The sequence below is a fragment of the Pongo abelii genome, chromosome 13 (assembly GCF_028885655.2).
Source record: "Pongo abelii isolate AG06213 chromosome 13, NHGRI_mPonAbe1-v2.0_pri, whole genome shotgun sequence".
NCBI classification, from domain to species: Eukaryota; Metazoa; Chordata; class Mammalia; order Primates; family Hominidae; genus Pongo; species Pongo abelii.
Genome location: NC_071998.2, coordinates 83670080 through 83690455, shown reverse-complemented (window position 1 = coordinate 83690455; position 20376 = coordinate 83670080). Strand labels below are relative to the sequence as shown.

The 20376-nt window shown below is 41.3% G+C and overlaps 2 protein-coding genes across 2 annotated transcripts; one reads left to right on the top strand and one right to left on the bottom strand.

Annotated features, from left to right (window-relative positions):
• Nucleotides 1-3900: 3900 nt before the first annotated feature.
• On the bottom strand, nucleotides 3901-16094 carry LOC129047920 (E3 ubiquitin-protein ligase ZNF598-like). Its single transcript, XM_054520196.2, has 2 exons — nucleotides 15935-16094; nucleotides 3901-5074 (listed from the first exon to the last, which is right to left on the bottom strand). Exons 1-2 carry the CDS (start codon nucleotides 16005-16007, stop codon nucleotides 4356-4358), a joined length of 792 nt encoding a protein of 263 aa, XP_054376171.2. The 5' UTR covers nucleotides 16008-16094; the 3' UTR covers nucleotides 3901-4355.
• Nucleotides 16095-16234: 140 nt separating this feature from the next.
• LOC134759786 (uncharacterized) lies at nucleotides 16235-16663 on the top strand. Its single transcript, XM_063714281.1, has one exon. It carries the CDS (start codon nucleotides 16235-16237, stop codon nucleotides 16466-16468), a length of 234 nt encoding a protein of 77 aa, XP_063570351.1. The 3' UTR covers nucleotides 16469-16663.
• The last annotated feature ends 3713 nt before the right edge of the window (nucleotides 16664-20376 follow it).

Here is a 20376-nt window from a genome sequence, read left to right as displayed (position 1 = left end):
CACATCACCAGAAAACTGTGTCCAGTTCTTGACACCACACACTCTACACTCCCATCAGCATGTCTGACTTTGGAGGTGTAGCTGCAGACAAGAGGAGCATAATCAAGGGAAACAGGCAAGTGGTTGGTTTTGTTACCAACCATATAAAACAAAGGCTGGACAAAAATAAATCTAATCTTGGAAAAACCTGCCATGCCTTTGATCAATTGGGCCCCTCTGGGATTTGGATTTGAATATATGAATGGATCTGGAGAGTGCCACTGTGTTTTCAATCTCAGAAGTGACAGCCCCTGCTTGCTCTGAGATAATGAAGGTGCCCAAGTCATAACTCTGCTGAGAGTCCTGAGTCCTGTCCAATTTGAAAGATTATCCAGTTTTCAATTAGGGCAAAGGATTTTCACCTTCTAACAGCATTTTCTGTTTTTTCTTGAGGCATTGACATTCAGAGAAGGTAAAAATTCTCTGTTTCCCGAAACTACCCAATTAACAGATTAATGGAAAAATTAAAATTGTCTGAATATTTTCTTTGTCTAAGATTTTTTTAATTTTTACATTTGTACATTTTTCAAAGAACATTTACAATTATGCTGTGGAACATAACACAAGAGAATTAAATTTTTTATTCCCTTTAAAAACCGTATTAGAAATCTAGGACCCCAACAAAAACATGAACTAGATATACTCTAACTGCAGTTAGAGATTACTTCCACTTTACAAAGTCTGGTTAATTGAATGAGCCTTTCTTAGATCTCATGGATATGCAGGCCTATCATTCTTAGGATGATTAAGTTTGTTGCATTTATTTTATAACATTTCCCCTTGCCACTTTAATGTTTATGAAGCATGATCACAGCATTTCCCAGATGTGGTTCTCACACCTGCCCTTGAGGTGTGTGACAGACACATTTGCATTCTCCCCTTTAGACTGATAGTGGTGGCTGCAGCACTAGTTTGCTGAGTGACCTCAGGCAAGTTATGTCCCATCTGAGGCTCACTTGAAATATTATATTTGTACTTTATTTCTTATAAAATTTTTAAATGCCTAGCATGTTACCAAGCTAGATACTGAAATCCAGACAAAAGACTTAGTGTTATTTTATTTTTTGTAGAGACAGGGTCTTGCTATGTTGTCCAGGGTGGGCTCAAACTTCTGGCCCTCAAGTGATCCTCCCACCTTGGCCTCCCAAAGTGCTGGGATTATGGGCATGAACCATTATGCCTGGCCTTAAAAGGCTAATTTTTGTCTTTACAAGATTTGTGGTAAGGAAGGAGAAAGAAACAAATTAGTAATCACAAATATACATATAATCATAATACGCAGTAGGTTCTATAAAGGAAAAACAGGGTGTTATGTGGAGTTTAACAAGGACAGTGAATTATAATAGTAGGTTCCATGGAGAAAGTCATCTAAGAAAGTTATACTTTAGCTCCAACATGAAGAATAAAGACAAATGAGGCAGGTACGGTGAGTGAGGAGCAGTGGCCCAAACAGACCAGAGAGTGAATGGCCTGACAGGAACTTTTTTGGAAAGAATTTGAAGGTGGTCAGTGGGACTAAATCACAAAACAAAGGAGGATGCCAAAGAAAGGGTGTAGACATTAGCTGGGCCTCGTCAGCTACTATAAAGATTTTTTTAAGAACCCTAAATGCAAAGGAAATCATTCCCAGGCTTTTAAGCAGGGGCATGATATGATCTGAATTGCATTTTAAAAATCTCACTCTGGACATTGTATAAATGATAGATAGCAAAGGAAAAGGAGTAGCTTTGAGGGAAAAAATGAGGAGCCTAGGAAAACAGAACAACTCTTGGTGTGAGATGAAGACTGACAGTGTTTCAGAGTGTATTAAGAACGTAGGGCACAAAAACATATTAAAAACATGAAATAAAAAGCACACATCTTAGGCTGGGCATGGTGGCTCATGCCCATAATCTCACACTTTGGGAGGCCAAGGCGGGCTGATTACTTGAGATCAGGAGCTCGAGACCAGCCTGGCCAACATGGTGAAACCCCATCTCTACTAAAAATACAAAAATTAGCCAGGCATGGTGATACACACCTGTAATCCTAGCTACTCAAGAGGCTGAGGCACAAGAATCACTTGAACCTGGGAGGCAGAGGTTGCAGTGACCCAAAAGCAAGCCACCGCACCCCAGCCTGGGTGACAAAGCAAGACTCGGTCTCAAAAAAAACATAATAAGATGGGGAGGACTAAAGACAACGAGGATCTTAAAAGTAGTCAGAGGAAAACATATCAGGAATAATCAGTTGCATTTTTATATACCAGCAAAAAGTTACATTAAGTAGGTTTTTAAAAAGATACTTAGAATAACAAACACATGATCAATCTATTATATACGTGGCATGATAAATTTAGACTGTTCAAAATATATAACACTTTAGTCAGAAGTATTAAAAGAAAAACTGAATAAAGTTATGATAGATGATCATGGATGGGAAGACAGTAACATAAAGATTTTGGTTTTCAAATATGATCATATATGTAATACAATTTCAGTCAAAATAATGATAGATTTTTATGGAAATTCCAAAAATATCTTAAATTTTATATGAAAGATAAGAGGGCCAAACATAGCCAAGACAATTTTGAAGGAGAACAAGGCAAAAATTAGCACAGAGAGGGCATGTTTTAAATTTATAATAAATTTGATAGGTGATAATATAGCAAAGATAGTGGTTGTATAAGAGAAGAGAATACAGGCTAAGGAACAGAATCACAATCATAAGGAAATTTTATATATGACCAAAGTGGCATTGAAAATAATTTGGGGCTGGGTGCAGTGGCTCACACCTGTAATCTCAGCACTTTGGGAGGCTGAGGCAGGTGGATCACTTGGGGTCAGGAGTTCAAGACAAGCCTGGCCAATATGGTGAAACCCTATCTCTATTAAAAATATACAAAAATTAGCTGAGTGTGGTGGCATGTGCCTGTAGTCCCAGCTACTTGGGAGGCTGAGGCAGGAGAATCGCTTGAACCTGGGAGGTGGAGGTTGCAGTGAGCCAAGATTGCGCCACTGCGCATCCAGCTTGGGTGACAAAGCAAGATTCTGTCTCAAAAAAAGAAAAGAATTTGGCAAAAGAATGGATATGGCAGGGGTGCTAAACACTGGCTTTTTCAAGTTGTTTTGATTATTCTAGGTTACCTGCTTTCCTATATAAATTTTAGAATCATCTTGTCAATCTTGTCAATACATACAAAAAATCCTTCTAAAAGATTTACTGAGATTGTTTTGAATCTGTAGATCAATTTGGGGAGAATTGATATCTTAAAAATATTGAATCTTTGACCCATGAACATAATGTGTCTCTCCATTTATTTAGGTCTTCTTTAGTTCCTTTTATCACTATTTTGTAGTTTCAACATATATCTCCTGCATATACTTAATTAGCTTTACATCTTAGTATTTTATATGTTATTGGTACCTTATAAATTGTACCTAAACATTTTTAAATTCAGTTTTTTGGCTAATGAGTACAAATGCAATTGATTTTTGTGACCTTATGTCTTGTGATCTTCCTAAACTCAGTTATTAGTTTTAGTAGTTTGTTGTTGAATCTATAGAATTTTCTGCATAAAAATAAAACATCATGTAATCTTCAAATTAAAGAGTTTTACTTCTCCCATTTAAATAAGATCACTTTCTATATCTTATTTTTGTTGGCTAGAATGGCTAGGATCTCTAATACATTGTTGAATAGAAATGAAAGGGTGGTCATTTTTGCTGTGTCCTGATATTAGAAGAAGAGCATTTGTGTGTGTGTGTGTGGTATTGCAAAATAAATTTATTTGAAGATAAACTGTCTTATAAAAGGTCAGAGGCAATTCGAGATCCCAGATTCAGCTTGTCTCATAAAAAGATTCAACTTCAAGTAGCACAATTTCTTGTCTGCTTTTAATCCTGAACATTCTTGAAGCACCAAACAGCCAACTGTTTACACAACACACATCTGTGACATCTGACTCTGGCACCAGTGGCGCCGCAGCTTTCAGCTCTGAGGCCGCAGGGGCTGCAGCCCTCAGCTTCGGGAGGGCCCAGATCAGGCCACTGTGACCTCTGGCTTTGCCAGCAACAACAGGTCCCAGCATCCCAGCCCTTCCCTCCCCTGGCGCCTCCCAAAAGCACAAGAATGCAAACCGAGACTGGCCCACCACTGAGGCAGGGGTGGACTGAGTGTGCCAACAGGGCGGGTGGACCGTCCTGGTGACTTCCTGGTGGGCCTGGCCAACCAAGAGGCCAGGTGGCCTTACCGGGCCTTACCTGGCTGCCTGGCAGCCCGGAGAGGAAGGAGGAAGGACGCTCATGGTGCGATAGCTCTGGCCACGCTGGCGGGAGCTACGTGATGATCCTGGCGATGGCTTGCAGTGAGGGGAAGTCGTCGTCCCGGGCAGCATGCAGCGCCTGGTGGCTGCTGGCGTCGCCACGCGCGAGCTCCTGCTGGCAGGTGGGGCACACACGGCAGTCCAGGCCCGCCTGCTGGGTGGTGGCCTGCCACGCGCTCTTCTTGTTCTTCTTGGACTTGGTGCTGAGAGTCTTCTCGCGGTTGCAGAAACCCGTGTGTGCAGACAGGAGCTCCTGCTGCTTGGCCGTGTCGGGCAGCAGGACCAGCAGCTCATTAAAGACCTTCTGGAAATTCTCCCCCAGCAGGTCCCGGCAACTCTTGTAATACTGGGCTGCGGAGATCAGGCCCTGTCTGAACTCCCCTGAGTGGCCCTTGAACTCGCTGAAGCGGGCGTCGTCGCTCTGCAGGAAGTCCCTGATGGACTGGATGAGCTGAAGATTCCTCTCCCGGAGGTTCTCGGGGACTAGGTAGGCCCGTGGGGCAGGCGGCGGCCTGGGTGCTTTTGTGGTGGTGGTGGTGGTGGCGGGACTGGGGACACAGGCCGGGTGGCGGCTAGGCAGAAGGCCAGAGAAGCCGGGGTCAGCTTGCTGACTGGGGGCACCAGGCCCAGCGGGGGTGGGGGAGGCGTGCCCTTCAGGAGCACCACAGCGCTGAAGCCTGGGGGCGGCGGCATCCGGGGCAGGCAGGGGCCGCCGAGCGCTGGGAAGTCGTCCTGTGGCGTGGGAAGAAGAGCATTTTATCACTAATGTGATGTTAGTTGCAGGTTTTTGGTCAGTATACTTTATCAGGTTGAGGAAGTTTCCTTCAATTCATAGTTTCCAGAGAGTTTTTAATCAGGAATGAATATTGGGTTTTGTAAAATGTTTTTTCTGCATCTGTGGACATGGTCACGGAATTTTTCATCTTTATTCTGTTAATATGGCACATTATATTAATTGATTTTCAAAATTAAAGCAACCTTGTATTTCTGGGATAAACCTCATTTAGTCGTCATATATGAACTGTTTTATATATTGTGAGATTCATTTAGCTACATTTTTATTAATTGGATAATTTTTGTGTCTGTGTGCATGGTGGGGATTATCATCTGCAGTTTTATTTTCCTGTAATATCTATTTTCCTGTAATATCTACTCTGAAACCAAAGAAGGTAGTAGCCAGTAGTTTCTGGCTGCTGTGGTCTGAATGTTTGTGTTTCCCCCAAAATTCACTGCATTGAAACCTAACCACCAATGCAATAGTATTAAGAGGTGGGAACTTTAGGAGATGATTATGTCATTAGGGTGGAGACCTCATAAATGGGATTAGCGCTCTTATAAAAGAGGCACAAGGGAGTTCATTCACCTCTTCCACCGTGTGAGGACACATAGCAGGTGCCATCGATGAGGAATTGACAGATGCTGAATCTGCTGGCACATTGATCTTGGTCTGTCTTTACTCCGAAAGTGTGAGCAATAACTTTCTTGTGTTTATAGATTACTCAGTAGAAGTTATTTTGTGATAGCAGCCTGAATGGACTGAGACACTGGCTTTATAGAGTAAGTTGGAAAATGTCTCCTCCTCTTCAATTTTCTAGAAGAGTTTGTGTATAATCAACATTATTTACTCCTTAAATATATAGTGCTATTTGACAGTGAAGCCATATATGTTTAGGGTTTTCTTTGTGGGTATGTTTTTAACTATTTTTAATTTTTAATAGATATATTTATTCTTGAGTGCCTTTTGGTAATTTATCTATTTCAATGAATTTCATCTAAGTTGTTGAATATATTAACATAAAGCTGTTAATATTCTCTTATTATATCCTTTGAATATCTGTAGAATCTATGACTTTATTAATCTCAAAGAACCATTTTTAATTCATTTATTTTCTTTATATTTTTTCTCTTTTCTATTTCATGGTTACTAATCTTTATCTTTCCCTTTGACTTATTTTCTTTAACTTTCCCTTTGGCTTATTTAACTTTGATATTCTCTTCCAATTTGTTGTGCTTATTGTGTATGTCAGCTTAATTTTTTAACAGCTTTGCTGAGATATCATTGATATATTAAAAACTATACATATTTAATGTGTACAATTTAATGAGTTTGAACATATGCATCTTCTCATGATACTATCCCTACAAAAGTTTTCTTGTGTCCTTTTGTTGCTTTTTGTTTATTTGTTTGTTTATTGTTTTGTGTGTATGTGGTAAGAACACTTAACATGAGATCTTAAAATTTTAAGTGCGTAATACCATATTGTTAACTGTAGGCACTATGTTGTACAACAGATCTCTAGAATTTACTCATCTTGTCTAACTGTAACCTTATACACCCATTCAGCAACTCCCCATTTCCCCCTCCCTCCCCTATTCCCTAGCAACCACTATTCTATTTTCTACTTCTATAAGTTTGACTATTTTAGATACCTCATTTAAGTGGAATCATGGAGTATCTGTCTCTCTGTGACTGACTTAATTCATTTAGCATAATGTTTTCTATGTCCATCCATATTGTCACAAATGGTAGAATTCTTTTTTTTAAGGCTGAATAGTATTCCATTGTATATATATACTACATTTTCTTTTTCCATTCATATACCAGTGGATATTTGGGTTGTTTTTGTATCTTAGTTATTGTGAATAGTGTTGCAGTGAACATGGGTGTGTAGATATCTCTTAGAGATCATGATTTTAATTCCTTTGAATATATAACCAGGAGTGCAATTGCTGCATCACATAGTAATTCTATTTTTAAGTTTTTGAAGAATCTCCACAGTTTTCCATCATGGCTGTACCATTTTACATTCCCACCAATAGTGTACAAGAGTTCCAATCTCTTCACAACCTCACTTTTATCTTTTTTTTAAAATAATAATCATCCTAACAGGTCTGAGGTTTGGCTGTGTCCTCACCCAAATCTCATCTTGAATTGTAGTTCCCATAACCTCCACATGTTGTGGGAGGGACCTGGTGGGAGGTAATGGAATAATTGGGGGTGGTTTTTCCCATGCTGTTCTCGTGATAGTGAATAAATCTCATGAGATCTGATGATTTTATAAAGGGCAGTTCCCCGCACACACTCTCTTGCCTGCTACCATGTAAGACATGACTTTCTCCTCCCTCGCCTTCCACCATGATTGTGAGGCCTCCCCAGTCATGTGGAACTGTGAGTCTATTAAACCTCTTTTTCTTTATAAATTACCTAGTCTTAGGTATTTCTGCATAGCAGTGTGAAAATGGACTAATACAGAGATGATATCTCATTGTGGTCTTTATTTGCATTTCCCTAATGATTAATGACTTTGAACACCTTTTCAGACACTTGGCCATTTATGTCTTCATTGGCAAAATATCTGTTCAAGTTCTTTGTTCATTCTTAATTGAGTTATTTGAGTTTTCACTATTGAGTTATAGCAGTTCTTTACATATTTTAGAAATTAACCCCTTATTGGATGTACGGTTTGTAAGTATTTTCTCCTGTTCTGTAGGTTGCCTTTTCGCTCTGTTGATTATTTCCTTTGCTGTGCAGAAGATTTTTGGTTTTATATAGTCTCACTTGTTTGTTTTTGCTTTTGTTGCCTCTGCTTTTTGTGTCAAATCTATTAAATCATTGCCAAGATTTAATTTCATGAAGCTTTTTCTTTACTTTTTTCCCAGGAGTTTTACAGTTTCAGGTCTTACATTTAAGTCCTTAATCCATTTTTATCTTTTTCTAGTATTTTAAGGTGGGAAGCTGAAACCACTGATTTGAGAGCTTTCTTTTCTAATACAGACCTTCTGTCTGCACTCCACAAATTTTGATACATTGTGTTTTCATTGTCACTGTAATCTCAGCACTTTGGGAGGCCAAGGCAGGTGGATCACGAGGTCAGGAGATTGATACCATCCTAGCCAACCTGGTGAAACCTCGTCTCTACTAAAAATGCAAAAATTAACCAGGCGTGGTAGCGGGTGCCTGTAGTCCCAGCTACTCAGGAAGCTGAGGCAGGAGAATCGCTTGAACCTGGGAGTGGCGGTTGCAGTGAGCTGAGATCATGCCACTGTACTCTAGCCTGGGTGACAGAGTGAGACTCTGTCTCAAAAAAAAAGAAAAAAAACTTTCTAATTTCCCCTTTGATATCTTTGATTCATGGTTTAATTAGAAGTGTGCTGTTTGATATCCAAGTATTTGGAGATATTCTAGAGATACTAATGTTATTGATTTTTACTTTGATTTCACAGTGGTCTACTATATATGATTTAAATCTTTTTAAAATTAATCAAGACTTGTTTTATGGCCAAGAATATAGACTATCTTGGAAATCTTATTAGTGCATTTTAAAGGAACATACATTATGTTATTGGGTGGAGTATTAATTTTACAGCAAGTTTATATATATAGTTTAAATATATAAACTATATATATACACATTGATACATATACACACACACACATATATACATTGATACTATATATATATATACACACACATTGAAACATTGTGTTTCAATGGTATATGGTAACAGGAAGCAAATTATTAGAATGGTAGAATTAAGCTCAGTTATGTCAATAATATCAAATGTAAATGGCCCATATACATATATATGTGTATATATATATATATATATATATAGAGAGAGAGAGAGAGAGAGAGAGAGAGAGACGGAGTCTCACTCTGTAGCCCAAGCTGGATTGCAGTGGTGCCATCTTGGCTCACTGCAACCTCTGCCTCAGGGGCTCAAACAATTCTCCTGCCTCAGCCTCCCAAGTATCTGGGACTACAGGCATGCGCCACCACACCCGGCTAATTTTTTTGTATTTTTAGTAGAGATGGGGTTTCACCATGTTGCCCTGGGTGGTCTCAAACTTCTGAGCTTAGGTGATCCACCTGCCTCAGCCTCCCAAAGTGCTGGGATTATAGGTGTGAGTCACCGCACCCAGCCGATAATGTTTCAGTCTTCTATGTTGTCCCCGGTTTTCTGTCTATTTTTATTTTATCAGTTATTGAGAAAAAGGTACTGAAATCTCCCCAGTATAACTTTGGATTTTTTAATTTTTTTCTTCCAATCCTATATGTTTTTGCTTCATGTATTTTGAAATTATTAGGTACATAAATATATACAATTGTTATAAACTTTTGATTAGTTGACCCCTTATCATTATGAAATGACTCTCTGTAACCCTGGTAATTGTCTTTTCTCTGATGTCTACTTTGTTACTGATTTAGCCACTATAGCTCCTTCTGCTCAGTGTTACCATGGTATATCATTTTCCGTGTTTTTACTTTTACCTCTTTGCATCTTTATATTTAAAGTGCTTTTCTTATAGGAAGCATAGAGATGAATCTTGATTCTTTATCTAATTTAACAATATCTACCTTTTAATGGGGCTGTTTAGATGGGCCATTCACATTTGATATTACTGACATAACTGAGCTTAATTCTACCATTGTAGCAGTTTGCTTCCTGTTTGTCCCATCTTCTGTTCATTCCCATTTCTGTCTTTTTCTGCCTGCTCTTGGAATGAGTAGGGTTTTTTTTCCAACTTTTATTTTAGATTCAGGGTGTACATATGCAGGTTTGTTCCAAAAGTATATAGTGTGATGCTGAGGTTTAGAGTATGATTGACTGTTACCCAGGAAGTGAGCATAGTATCCAACAGTTAGTTTTTCAGCCCTTGTTCTCCTCTCTATACCTCATCTCGTGTTCCCCAGTGTCTATTTTTCCTACCTTTATGTCCGTGTGTACCTAATGTTTCACTTCCACTTGTAAATGAAAACGTGGTATTTGGTTTTCTGTTTCTGCATTAGTTCACTTAAGATAATGGCCTCCAGCTGCTTCCGTGTTGCTGCAAAGGACACAGTTTCATTCTTTTTTATGGCTGCATAGTATTTCATGGTGTATATGTATCACATTTTCTTCATCCAGTCCACTGTTGATGGCCACCTGGGTTGATTCCATGTCTTTACTATTGTGAATAATGCTGCAATGAAGATACGCATGCATGTGTCTTTTTGGTAGAATGGTTTGTTTTCCTTTGGGTATATATCCAGTAATGGGATTGCTGGGTCAAATGGTAGTTCAACTCTTACTTCTTTGAAAAATCTCCAAACTGCTCTCCACAGTGACTGAACTAATTTACATTGCCACCAGTAGCATATAAGCATTCCCTTTTCCCCACAGCCTTGCTAGCATCAGTTGTTTTTTGACTTTTTAATAATAGCTATTCTGACTGTTGTGAGATAGTATCTCATTGTGGTTTTGATTTGGAATTCTCTGATGATTAGTGATGATGCACATTCTTTCATATGTTTGTTGGCTGCTTGTTGAGCTTCCTTGCCACCTAGATTCTGAATTCTCTGTCATTTCAACCATTTCAATCTGGGGAGCTAGTGTGATCTTCTGGAGGTAAATACACACTCTGACTTTTTGAATCGCCAGCGTTTTGTACTGATCCCCATCTGAGAGGGCTTATGTTCCTTTATCTTTTTGAAATTGCTGTCATTGGATGTGGCTTTTTGTTTTTATATCTTTATTTCCATTGAAGGTTTGACTGTGGGGTATGTTGAGTATAGTTGATAGGTTTAGTTTCTAGGTGCTTTCAGAGGGCCAAGGCTTCATACAGGATCTTTATTTGCGGCTAGATACCTGCATTGGCTTTCACAGGTGATGTGCGCTAAAGGCATTTTCGTTTGGTGGTGTAATTAAAGCCATAATCCAGTAGATGGTGCTAAAGTGTAAGGGTCAGCAGATAGGCTCTCAGCCACCTGCCTCCTGTATTTTAGCATGTTTGCAGCGGTACTCTTGGGTGGGGGAGACTGAGGAGGGGGCAGTGAGAGATGACCCCCTCACTAAGTGCATTCCCAGGCCTTAGGGAAGCCCCTCCAATCACTGGCACTGCCCCCACGTTTCCTTAGCCCCAAGGAGGGCTCTGGCAGGCTGCGCTCCTGCCTCCCTTAGGGGCAGCCTGAGCTGAAGGTTAGGACTCCAGGAGACCTGCAGCTCCCCAAGGGCCCACTGATCCTCTGTGCTTGGCAGAGTCTGAGTAGGCTGTGGGTTATGTCTGCAGGTGTCTGTGGATGCACTGGGTCATGGGTGGAGGATCCCTGGGGAGGGTGGTGTTGCTGTGGGTGTGCAGCTGGTGTGGGGGTTGTTAGATGCTCTGGGCTTTGGGACACCCTTGGGCAGAGGCTGCAGCTGGCAAATACGCTATATCATTTTTAGACCAGTGTTACAGGGGGAGGCAGGCCTAGCTCCCACATTGGCCCATGAACCTGTGCCTCACTCTTCTCAGTGTTCTGAAAGTGGAGGCTCCTCTCTTGCTCGAGCTCCAGTCACAGATCTCAGCTCAATACTCCTGAGCTATATTCTCACACCCGAGGGGTTTTGGACTGGGCTTGCAGCTTTGTCTTGTTGAGGTTGAGCATTGGCTGTGCTGGGGGAGCCAAAGTGTTCCCAGGCAAGGCAGTGGAGGCTGTGCTTTGTGCATGCTCTTGCAGGAGCAGCCAGGCAAAGGCTTTGGGAGGGGCCCGTAGATGCTGAGCAGGGGGCAGGGGTAGTCGGGGGAGGTCAGATGCACCCTGATCCCACAGGAAAGACAGCCCTGCTCTCTCCTGCCCAGCACTGAGCAGGGGCTAGAGCCACTCAGAGCAAGATGGAGTGCCTTGGAGGATGAGCACTTACGATTGTGTTTTGCTGCAGCTGCCCTGCACACAAAACCTTCTGGCTCCACGCAGGCATGAGCTCTGCCTCTGGCTACTCTCTGGCAGTGCCCCGGGCATGACCCCACTGTGGGGCCATGGCATCTCTTGTGGCTATAGGATCCCAGAAGCCCATGACAGGAGTGTGTTGCCCATAGTTCCTTCACTCACCCTCCCTTAGGACTTGTTCAGGGCCAGGAGCTGGGCAACTCTATGCAGGGTTCTCAGCTTCCTCGTTCTTTCTGGAATGAGTAGTTGTTATAGCTTTATTTTTATCTCTTTTGTTGGCTTATTAGCTGTAACTGTCTTTTTTATTTTTTGTAGTGGTTGCCCTATGTTTGTTTATACTTCTTCGTCACTAACTTTCTGTAATATTATACTACTTCATGTGATAGTATAAGGACCTTATAATAGTATAGTTCCATTTCTACTCTATTGGCTTTTGTGCTATTATTACAATACATGTTACTTCTACAGATATCATAAACCCCACAATGTATTATTACTATGCTTTAGAAAGTCTTCCAAAGAGAATTGTAAAATAAGAAAACATGTATCGTTTATATTTACCCACATGCTTACTATTTATAGTGTTCTTTTTTTTTTTGAAATGGAGTCTCGCTCTGTCACCAGGTTGGAGTAAAGTAGCACAATCTCAGCTCACTGCAACCTCCACCTCCTGGGTTCAAGGGATTCTCCTGCCTCATCCTCCAGAGTAGCTGGGACTACAGGTGCATGCCACCACACCCAGCTAATTTTTGTTTTTTTTTAGTAGAGACAGGGTTTCACCATGTTGGCCAGGATGGTCTTGATCTCTTGACCTCGTGATCTGCCTGCCTTGGCCTCCCAAAGTGCTGGGATTACAGGCGTGAGCCACTGTACCCGGCTCTAGTGTTTGTTTGTTTGTTTGTTTTTGAGATGCAGTCTCGCTCTTTCGCCCAGGCGGGAGTGCAGTGGCGCTATCTCGGCTCACTGCAAGCTCTGCCTCCCGGGTTCATGCCATTCTCCTGCCTCAGCCTCCCGAGTAGCTGGGACTACAGGCGCCCGCCACCGCACCCGGCTAATTTTTTGTATTTTTAGTAGAGACGGGGTTTCACCGCGTTAGCCAGGGTGGTCTCGATCTCCTGACCTCCTGATCCGCCCGCCTCGGCCTCCCAAAGTGCTGGGATTACAGGCATGAGCCACCGCGCCTGGCCTCTAGTGTTCTTTATTCGTTTGTGAAGATGCATATATCCATATGGCATCCTTTTCCTTCTGCCTGAAGGACTTCTTGTAACATTTCTTATAGGGCACATGTGCTGGTGATTAATTCATTCAGATTTTCCCTTTCTGAAAAAAAGTGATTATCCCTGTCTTTCATTTCTAAAATTAGTTTTTGTTGAGGATATAATTCTAGGTTGACAGTTTGTTTTGTTTTTAATTTTAATACTATAAAGATGGTGCTTTTGTTTTTTTCTAGTTTAATTTGTTTCTTAGGAGAAATCTGTTATTCTTTTTTTTTTTTTTTCAAGATGGAATCTTGCTCTGTCCTCAGGCTGGAGTGCAGTGGCATGATCTCGCCTCACTGCAACCTCCGCCTACCAAGTTCAAGCAATTCTCCTGCTTCAGCCTCCTGAGTAGCTAGGATTACAGGCATGCGCCACCATGCCTGGCTAATTTTTGTATTTTTAGTAGAGATGGGGTTTCACCATGTTGGCCAGGCTGGTCTCAAACTCCTGACTTCGTGATCCGCCCACCTCAGCCTCCCAAAGTGCTGGGATTACAGGCGTGAGCCACCATGCCCGGCCTCTTCTGTTATTCTTATTGCTCCTTTATATGTAATATTATTTCTCTGGCTGTTTTATCACTAGTAGTGAAAAATTTATTATGATTTGCTTTGGCTTTATTTTCTTCTTGTTTCTTGTTCTTCTGTTTCATTGAATTCTTTGGATCTGTGAGTTTATAGTTTTCATCCAATTTTTTTAAATTATGGCCATTATTGCATCAAATAATTTTTCTCTTCCATTCTCCTCTTCTTCAGGGACTACAGGTATTTGTATTTAGGCTGCTTGAAGTTTTCCCACAGGTCACTTATGATCTGTTCTTTATTTTCAGCCTTTTGTTTTTATTTTACTTTGGACAGTTTATATTGCTGTGTGTTCAAATTTATGTCTTCTGCATATATGTACTGACATTCACCTGCATGAAAACTAGCAAACTTTAGACTTGACAGCCTGTGGGAGAGCAGCCCAGATCCTCCCAGGCCATGGCCACTGTTCAAACATCCTCCAAAGCTGGGCAGTGCTCAGGGTGTCTCAGAGGAGCCCACCTCAGGGCATAGTTCACATCTATGTCAGGTCGGTGAAGGATATTTCCAAAGGAGGTGACACCCATCTAGCTTCTTGCTTTGTATACACCCCTGTGATTATCTTTCTGTTTCAGTTTGAACATCGCCAGTGACAATGATTTTATTTTATCAGTGGACACCTCTAGAAGTTGGGGAAATTCCTCCTGGCTCTGAGCAGTAATGTGCTGTTTCTATCTGCTGATCCTGGTTCTGTGGTCAGGGCACAGTGTCTACTTCCTTTTCCACAGGCCAGCCTTTCAGTGATTTGAAGGGATTTTCTTGCCCAAGTCTTTTCTGTCCAAACATTCATTTCCACACCTCATGCCAGCTTGGTCATCTCTGCCAGAGTGTCCTGTCTGGAAAGGTCTCTTGAGATGCCACTTCCAAGTATGTGGGCCTGATTGGGCTCTCAGTAAGTACATTCATTTCTAGTTAGTGTCATGAATATGAATACTTTACTAAGTCTTTTGATGCTTTCCAAGGGCTATAGTTGAAAGTTGAAAACTAATAAAATTATCCTGTCAGAAGAAAAATGCCCCTTCCTAAACATGAAGGACACATTGCTCCGATTTTCTGCTCCTGATTAAAGACAGCAGGAAGAATTTGACATGTATCTGCTCATGATGAATTTTAAAGGAATAAAATAACATAATCAAGACTTAGGTGAAAGTCAAAGATAAAACCCAAAGATGAGACATAAAACCTGTCTTCTGCATTTTTCAGAAATAATTCTGAAGCTGCGAATAAATGGGGCTCAATTCATGCGAGGAAGAATCACAAAGTCCCAACTCTCTAAGGTAACTTTGAAGGCCAGAAGGTCTAGTGGGCCATTCTTCACAAGAATTCATACTGATTCATAGAACCATTCATTCATACTGGTTCATGTAATAATGGATTCACATAACTACAGATTCATACTGATTCGTAGAATCATAAATTTATACTGGTATCTCCAATTCCAATTCAGCACCACAGGTATAGTTTAACCTTCTTCCTTTCTTATTTATAGCTCCTTCTCCAACAGAGAGAACCTGGCCCTCATTATCCATATTTTATTTACTTCTTTGCACATTCTTAGAATACACATAAAGTAGTTTAGGGTAGCATCCTTCCCACTCCTTGTTTAATTATTTTTGAGCACATGAAAAATTAGCTTGTTTCTAAATATAAGAACAGGTAAAGGGTACACTCAAAAAGGTATCCCTCTTCCTATTCCTCCTTTTCTACTCCCATTCCCCCATCCTATCTATCCTGCCTCTTCCTGTCTCTCTAATCTCACTGGTTTTTCGTTGAGATTTCTTGTTTCCTTTTTGAGCAAAAGAATAGATAACATGTATATTTTTCTGTTTCCTGTTCTTTCTTAAATGAAAACTAAATACCTCATAAAAAAGTTATCTAATTTAAGTGTAACCCTAAACCTAGACAAATGGCACAATCTTAATTATTTAGCAACTTCAAGTATGCATACACATAAAGGAATAAAGAATTGCTTCTGAAGCTAAACAAATTTATTGAACCAACTTTCTAATTTTTTCTCTCCATAAACATTCTGGTCCTGATTTATGAGGACCCAAAGGCACTTACCTTTCAGCCTAAGTAGAAGCCCAGGATGGCAGTAAGCATCCTTATGGCCATTCTGGTCTATCAATGCACTCATCTATATTGTTACACTAAGAACATCTGCAAGCTTAAAATCTTCTCACTAGTAAATGTAAGGGTTTGGGGCTAGTGGATCTCTGATGCCACTCAGCTCCAAGGTTCTGTTCCCATGGTGCTGTGGTTCTAATATTCCAAACCACAGGAGAATCATTTTCCAGAGACATTTACAGGCAGCCTCACTGTCCTGTCTTGAACATCCTCCACCAAAGTGTGAACACGGGTGGCATGGGCTTTGTAACTAATACGAGCGCCTTCAAAGCAGGAGATCCCCTGTACCTGCGAAGGGCCCTCATGAACAACCTTGGAGAGGAAAGGAGAACCAGGATTCAGATCCAAAGCCTTCAGAAGGCTTTAGAAATCCAGATCAGGGAGATTGATAGAGAAAAAGCAGCCCTGAAGAGATTTTTGGTAAAGCTTCACAAGACAACTGGCTATTTTCCTCAAAAACCACTCTGGTGACTGATGCTGTGCTACCATAGGGGAGGATTTCATCTGAAACGTCCAATACAGACAGAACACACCTGGGTCTCCTTCTGTATCTCTCTGTGACCCAGGAAAGCAATAGAAGCGGCTACTGGGACAAGCCAAAAAAGAAAAAAAGGACTAGATAATTGAGGACACAAATGATCTGTCTCTAAAATAATAAACAAAACCTCCTACAAAAGAGAGAATAATGCGCTGATTTTTTTCCCAGCTGATTCTATTTCTTTACAACTTGAGGTGGTAATATGTTAGGTAATATGTTAGGTAACACGTGAGGAGGCAGTGCACGTGTTATTTTCTTACAGATTCTCCTGGAGGCAAGAATAAAGCTTAGCTATTTTAGAGATCTTTCAGATATTGATCATTAAATACATATTATATTATATTTGCCTTAATCCTGTTCTCTTCTCATTGATATCATTTTCAATTATTTTCTACAGTTTTAATAGCATGAGTAAATAATAATAAATATTAAAATTAAGGTGAAAATAATAGTGGGAAATACATGGAATTTTGTATCTATAAGAAAACTCAATTTAAATGTAGGTTTTCCCATGTATTAGTTGTATGTTCCTAGACTTAAAAACTCATTTTTTAAATTCAAGATGAGGATAATAATACCTATATTAAAATATTGTTTTTAAGGATTAAATAAGATAACATATATATAGGGCATATTGCAGCCACCCCTAAAATGGTACTAGCTCTTGTGATGACTGTTGTTTCCATTAATATTTTTATTACTGTGTAATAGAGCTCAAGTTCTGTTCCCAGCTCTTCCCAGGATTGCTAGGCAAATCTGTTTCCATTCGTAGGCATTCATTTTCTTCTGAGGCTATAATATGAGAGTCAGACTAGATAATGTCCACAGGCCCTTTCAATTTTAAGTTCTTTGATACTATAACTCCATGGTTATACTTTGAAATGTGTCTGCAGCATCCTAGAGAAAAAATCTAACAATCAGAATGCACACACCCAGGCGACTAGAGGCTTGTATATTCCTACTTAACCATGACGTATCTACCACCCTCATGTTTAAAGATACTCGTGATTCAAGTACAAAATATTCTTAGTGGCCTCATTTTTTTTTTTTTTTTTTTTTTTTTTGAGATGGAGTCTTGCTCTGTCGCCCAGGCTGGAGTGCAGTGGTGCAATCTCAGCTCACTGCACCTCTGCCTCCCGGGTTCAAGTGATTCTCCTGCCTCAGCATCCCGAGTAGCTGAGATTACAGGCATGTGCCACCACGCCTGGCTAATTTTTTGTATTTTTAGTAGAGACGGGGTTTCACCACATTAGCCAGGGTGGTCTCGATCTCCTGACCTCGTGATCTGCCCACCTCGGCCTCCCAAAGTGCTGGGATTACAGGTGTGAGCCACTGTGCCCGGCCCAGCCTCTCCTTTACACACACACACACACACACCATGAATAGACACATATATAGATGTGTATACACACACATATGTATTATATGTATGTGGGCGGCAGGATCAAGGGGGATGTGGTTAGGCTGTGGGTTTTCTATGAGGGAGAAGGGGAAGGTCAAAGTGTCGAGTGGTTTCTTGGCCATGTGCAGCCATATCAGTGCTTCTGTGTCCCTGAAAACTGTAATTACATTGTGGCCAGTGTGGTCACGGGCAGAGGTCGAAGCCTCTCTGTATTGTGTAGTTATGCCCTAGGGGGTGCAGAGTTCATATAATGTAATTAGGACTTGGGACACCATGTTGGGGTTTTTTGTTTGTTTTTGTTTTTTTGAGACAGGGTCGCGCTCTGTCACCCAGGCTGGAGTGCAGTGGTGCAATCTCAGCTCACTGCAACCTCTGCCTCCTGGGCTCAAGCCATCCTCCCACCTAAGCCTCCTGAGTAACTAGAACTCATGCCACCATGCCTAATTTTTGTATGTTCACTAGAGACGAGGTTTCATCATGTTGCCCAGGCAGGTCTCGAACTCATGAGCTCAAGCAATCCACCCACCTTGGCCTCCCAGAGTGCCAGTATTACAGGCGTGAGCCACCATCCCTGGCTAGAGGCAGCATTTTGATGACTCAGGTCACCATTGTCATCTACATTGTTTCAGTAGCCCCTGTTTTAAAAGCTCATTATATCTTTCTATGATACCCACTGCTGTTATTTTGTAATGTTACTTTGTAATACCCATCGTTGCATTTGCTTTGTGGTACAAGAAGAGCCTTGATCTGACTGTGTAACTTGTGGCACACCCAAAGGCTGTAAAAGCTGTTTTGGTAACCCATTGTGACATTAGCAGAGGGTCCTGCCTCACATGGGTAAGCAAATGGATGGCCTGTGTAGATATCCATTAGCATATTCATTGGCTCCTGTCACTGTAGGGGGAGGCCCTTTGAAGTTGATTTGCCAGTTCTAATAATGGCCTTCCTGTGAATTTCTCCTCCCAGGCAGTGGGCCCAGTATCTAAATTTCTAGCATGGTACAATCCCTAATAACCTTGCATAAATGTCTCTCTGCTTGGTTGACTCCTCTGTTAATAATTCCTTTTTGACCAGGCATGGTGACTCACGCCTGTAATCCCAGCACTTTGGGAGGCAGAGACGGGCAGATCACTTGAGGTCAGGAGTTCTAGACCAGCCTGGCCAACATGGTGAAAACCTCGTCTCTACTAAAAATACTAAAATTAGCCAGGTGTGGTGGCATGTGCCTGTAGTCCCAGCTACTTGGCAGGCTGAGGCACAAGAATTGCTTGAGCCCAGGAGGCAGAGGTTGCAGTGAGCTGATATTGCACCACTGCACTTCAGCCTAGGTGACACTGCAAGACTCCATCTCAAAGAAAAATAAAAAATAATAATTCATTTTTATAACCCCATGATGCCCAAATGCCCTGACCTCTCCTCTTGCATGCCCACTGGAAGAGGGGTAGGTAGCTCATCCCAAAGCTCTAGGACTCTGCCTCCTTCAAGAGGCTTACCTGCTGGTATGCTATGGTTAGTTCATCAGCTTTGGTGTTGTCATGCCTCTTCCATGTCTTGTCTGGTGTGAGCCAAAGTACAGCGCACCAAGGTAGGCAGAATGGGAGCCACTGTAACTGTTAGTGCAGCATCTTGGCTCTCAAGTAAATACGAATTAATACCAGGCCAAACAGTAATTTTTCTCAGGCAAGGTTTAATGGGCTTGAGCTCAATCAAAGCAAGGGAGCAGTGCCCAGGAAAAGGACCCCAGTGCTACAGCAAAAAAGGGCTCAGTTCTTGTCATTTTAAGGAAGCTGAGGCAGAGAAAGGAATGATGTAGAAGCTGTAAGAGTTAAAGAAAGAGGAAAGAAACACAAAAAGTGGCTCAACAGTCAAACACAGGTTTATTTTGGAGAATGAACCTGAGAGGGGCTTCTGGCTGATTTCAGTCAAGAGCACTCTCTCTTACAGACTAAGAGTATTTAAGTGTTTTAGGGCAAGATATCTTATCACAGGCTTGGAATGTTTCTGTGTGGAGGAGAAGTTTATTGCGGGTTTGGAATGTCTCCGGTCGGAGGGGAGGTTATCTTGGGGTTGGCACGTCTCTGATTGGGGAGGGGTTTATCTTAGGGGTTGGAATGTTTCTGGTTGGCGATGTCATTTGTGATTTATGGTCATGCTGACCTTAGCTGATGCCTGGATTTAGGTGGTTTCTGATCAAGGGGAATTTTAAAATGGTGGTGCTTGTCCAAGATGGTGATGTTCCTGCTCTGTCAGAAACCTGTTTAGGCAGTTTTCTTTGTGCCTGTACAGTGGGGTGTCATGCCCTAACATACATTGCATAATTGGAAAATGGCAGATAAGCCCCAATTTGGGCAGAGATTTTCGTATTACAGTGAGATTATGAGGAAAACTCAGTGAAAGGTCAGTGCTGAAGTCCATCTTGTCTTCAGCCAACTGGATCTG

Coding starts and splice junctions, on each gene's coding strand:
- LOC129047920 (XM_054520196.2), bottom strand. CDS start 16,007: ATGAGTGCATTGATAGACCAGAATGGCCATAAGGATGCTTACTGCCAT. Junction 5,075..15,934: donor GCTTCTACTTAGGCTGAAAG/GTAAGTGCCTTT, acceptor CCCACGCCACAG/GACGACTTCCCAGCGCTCGG.
- LOC134759786 (XM_063714281.1), top strand. CDS start 16,235: ATGGGCTTTGTAACTAATACGAGCGCCTTCAAAGCAGGAGATCCCCTG.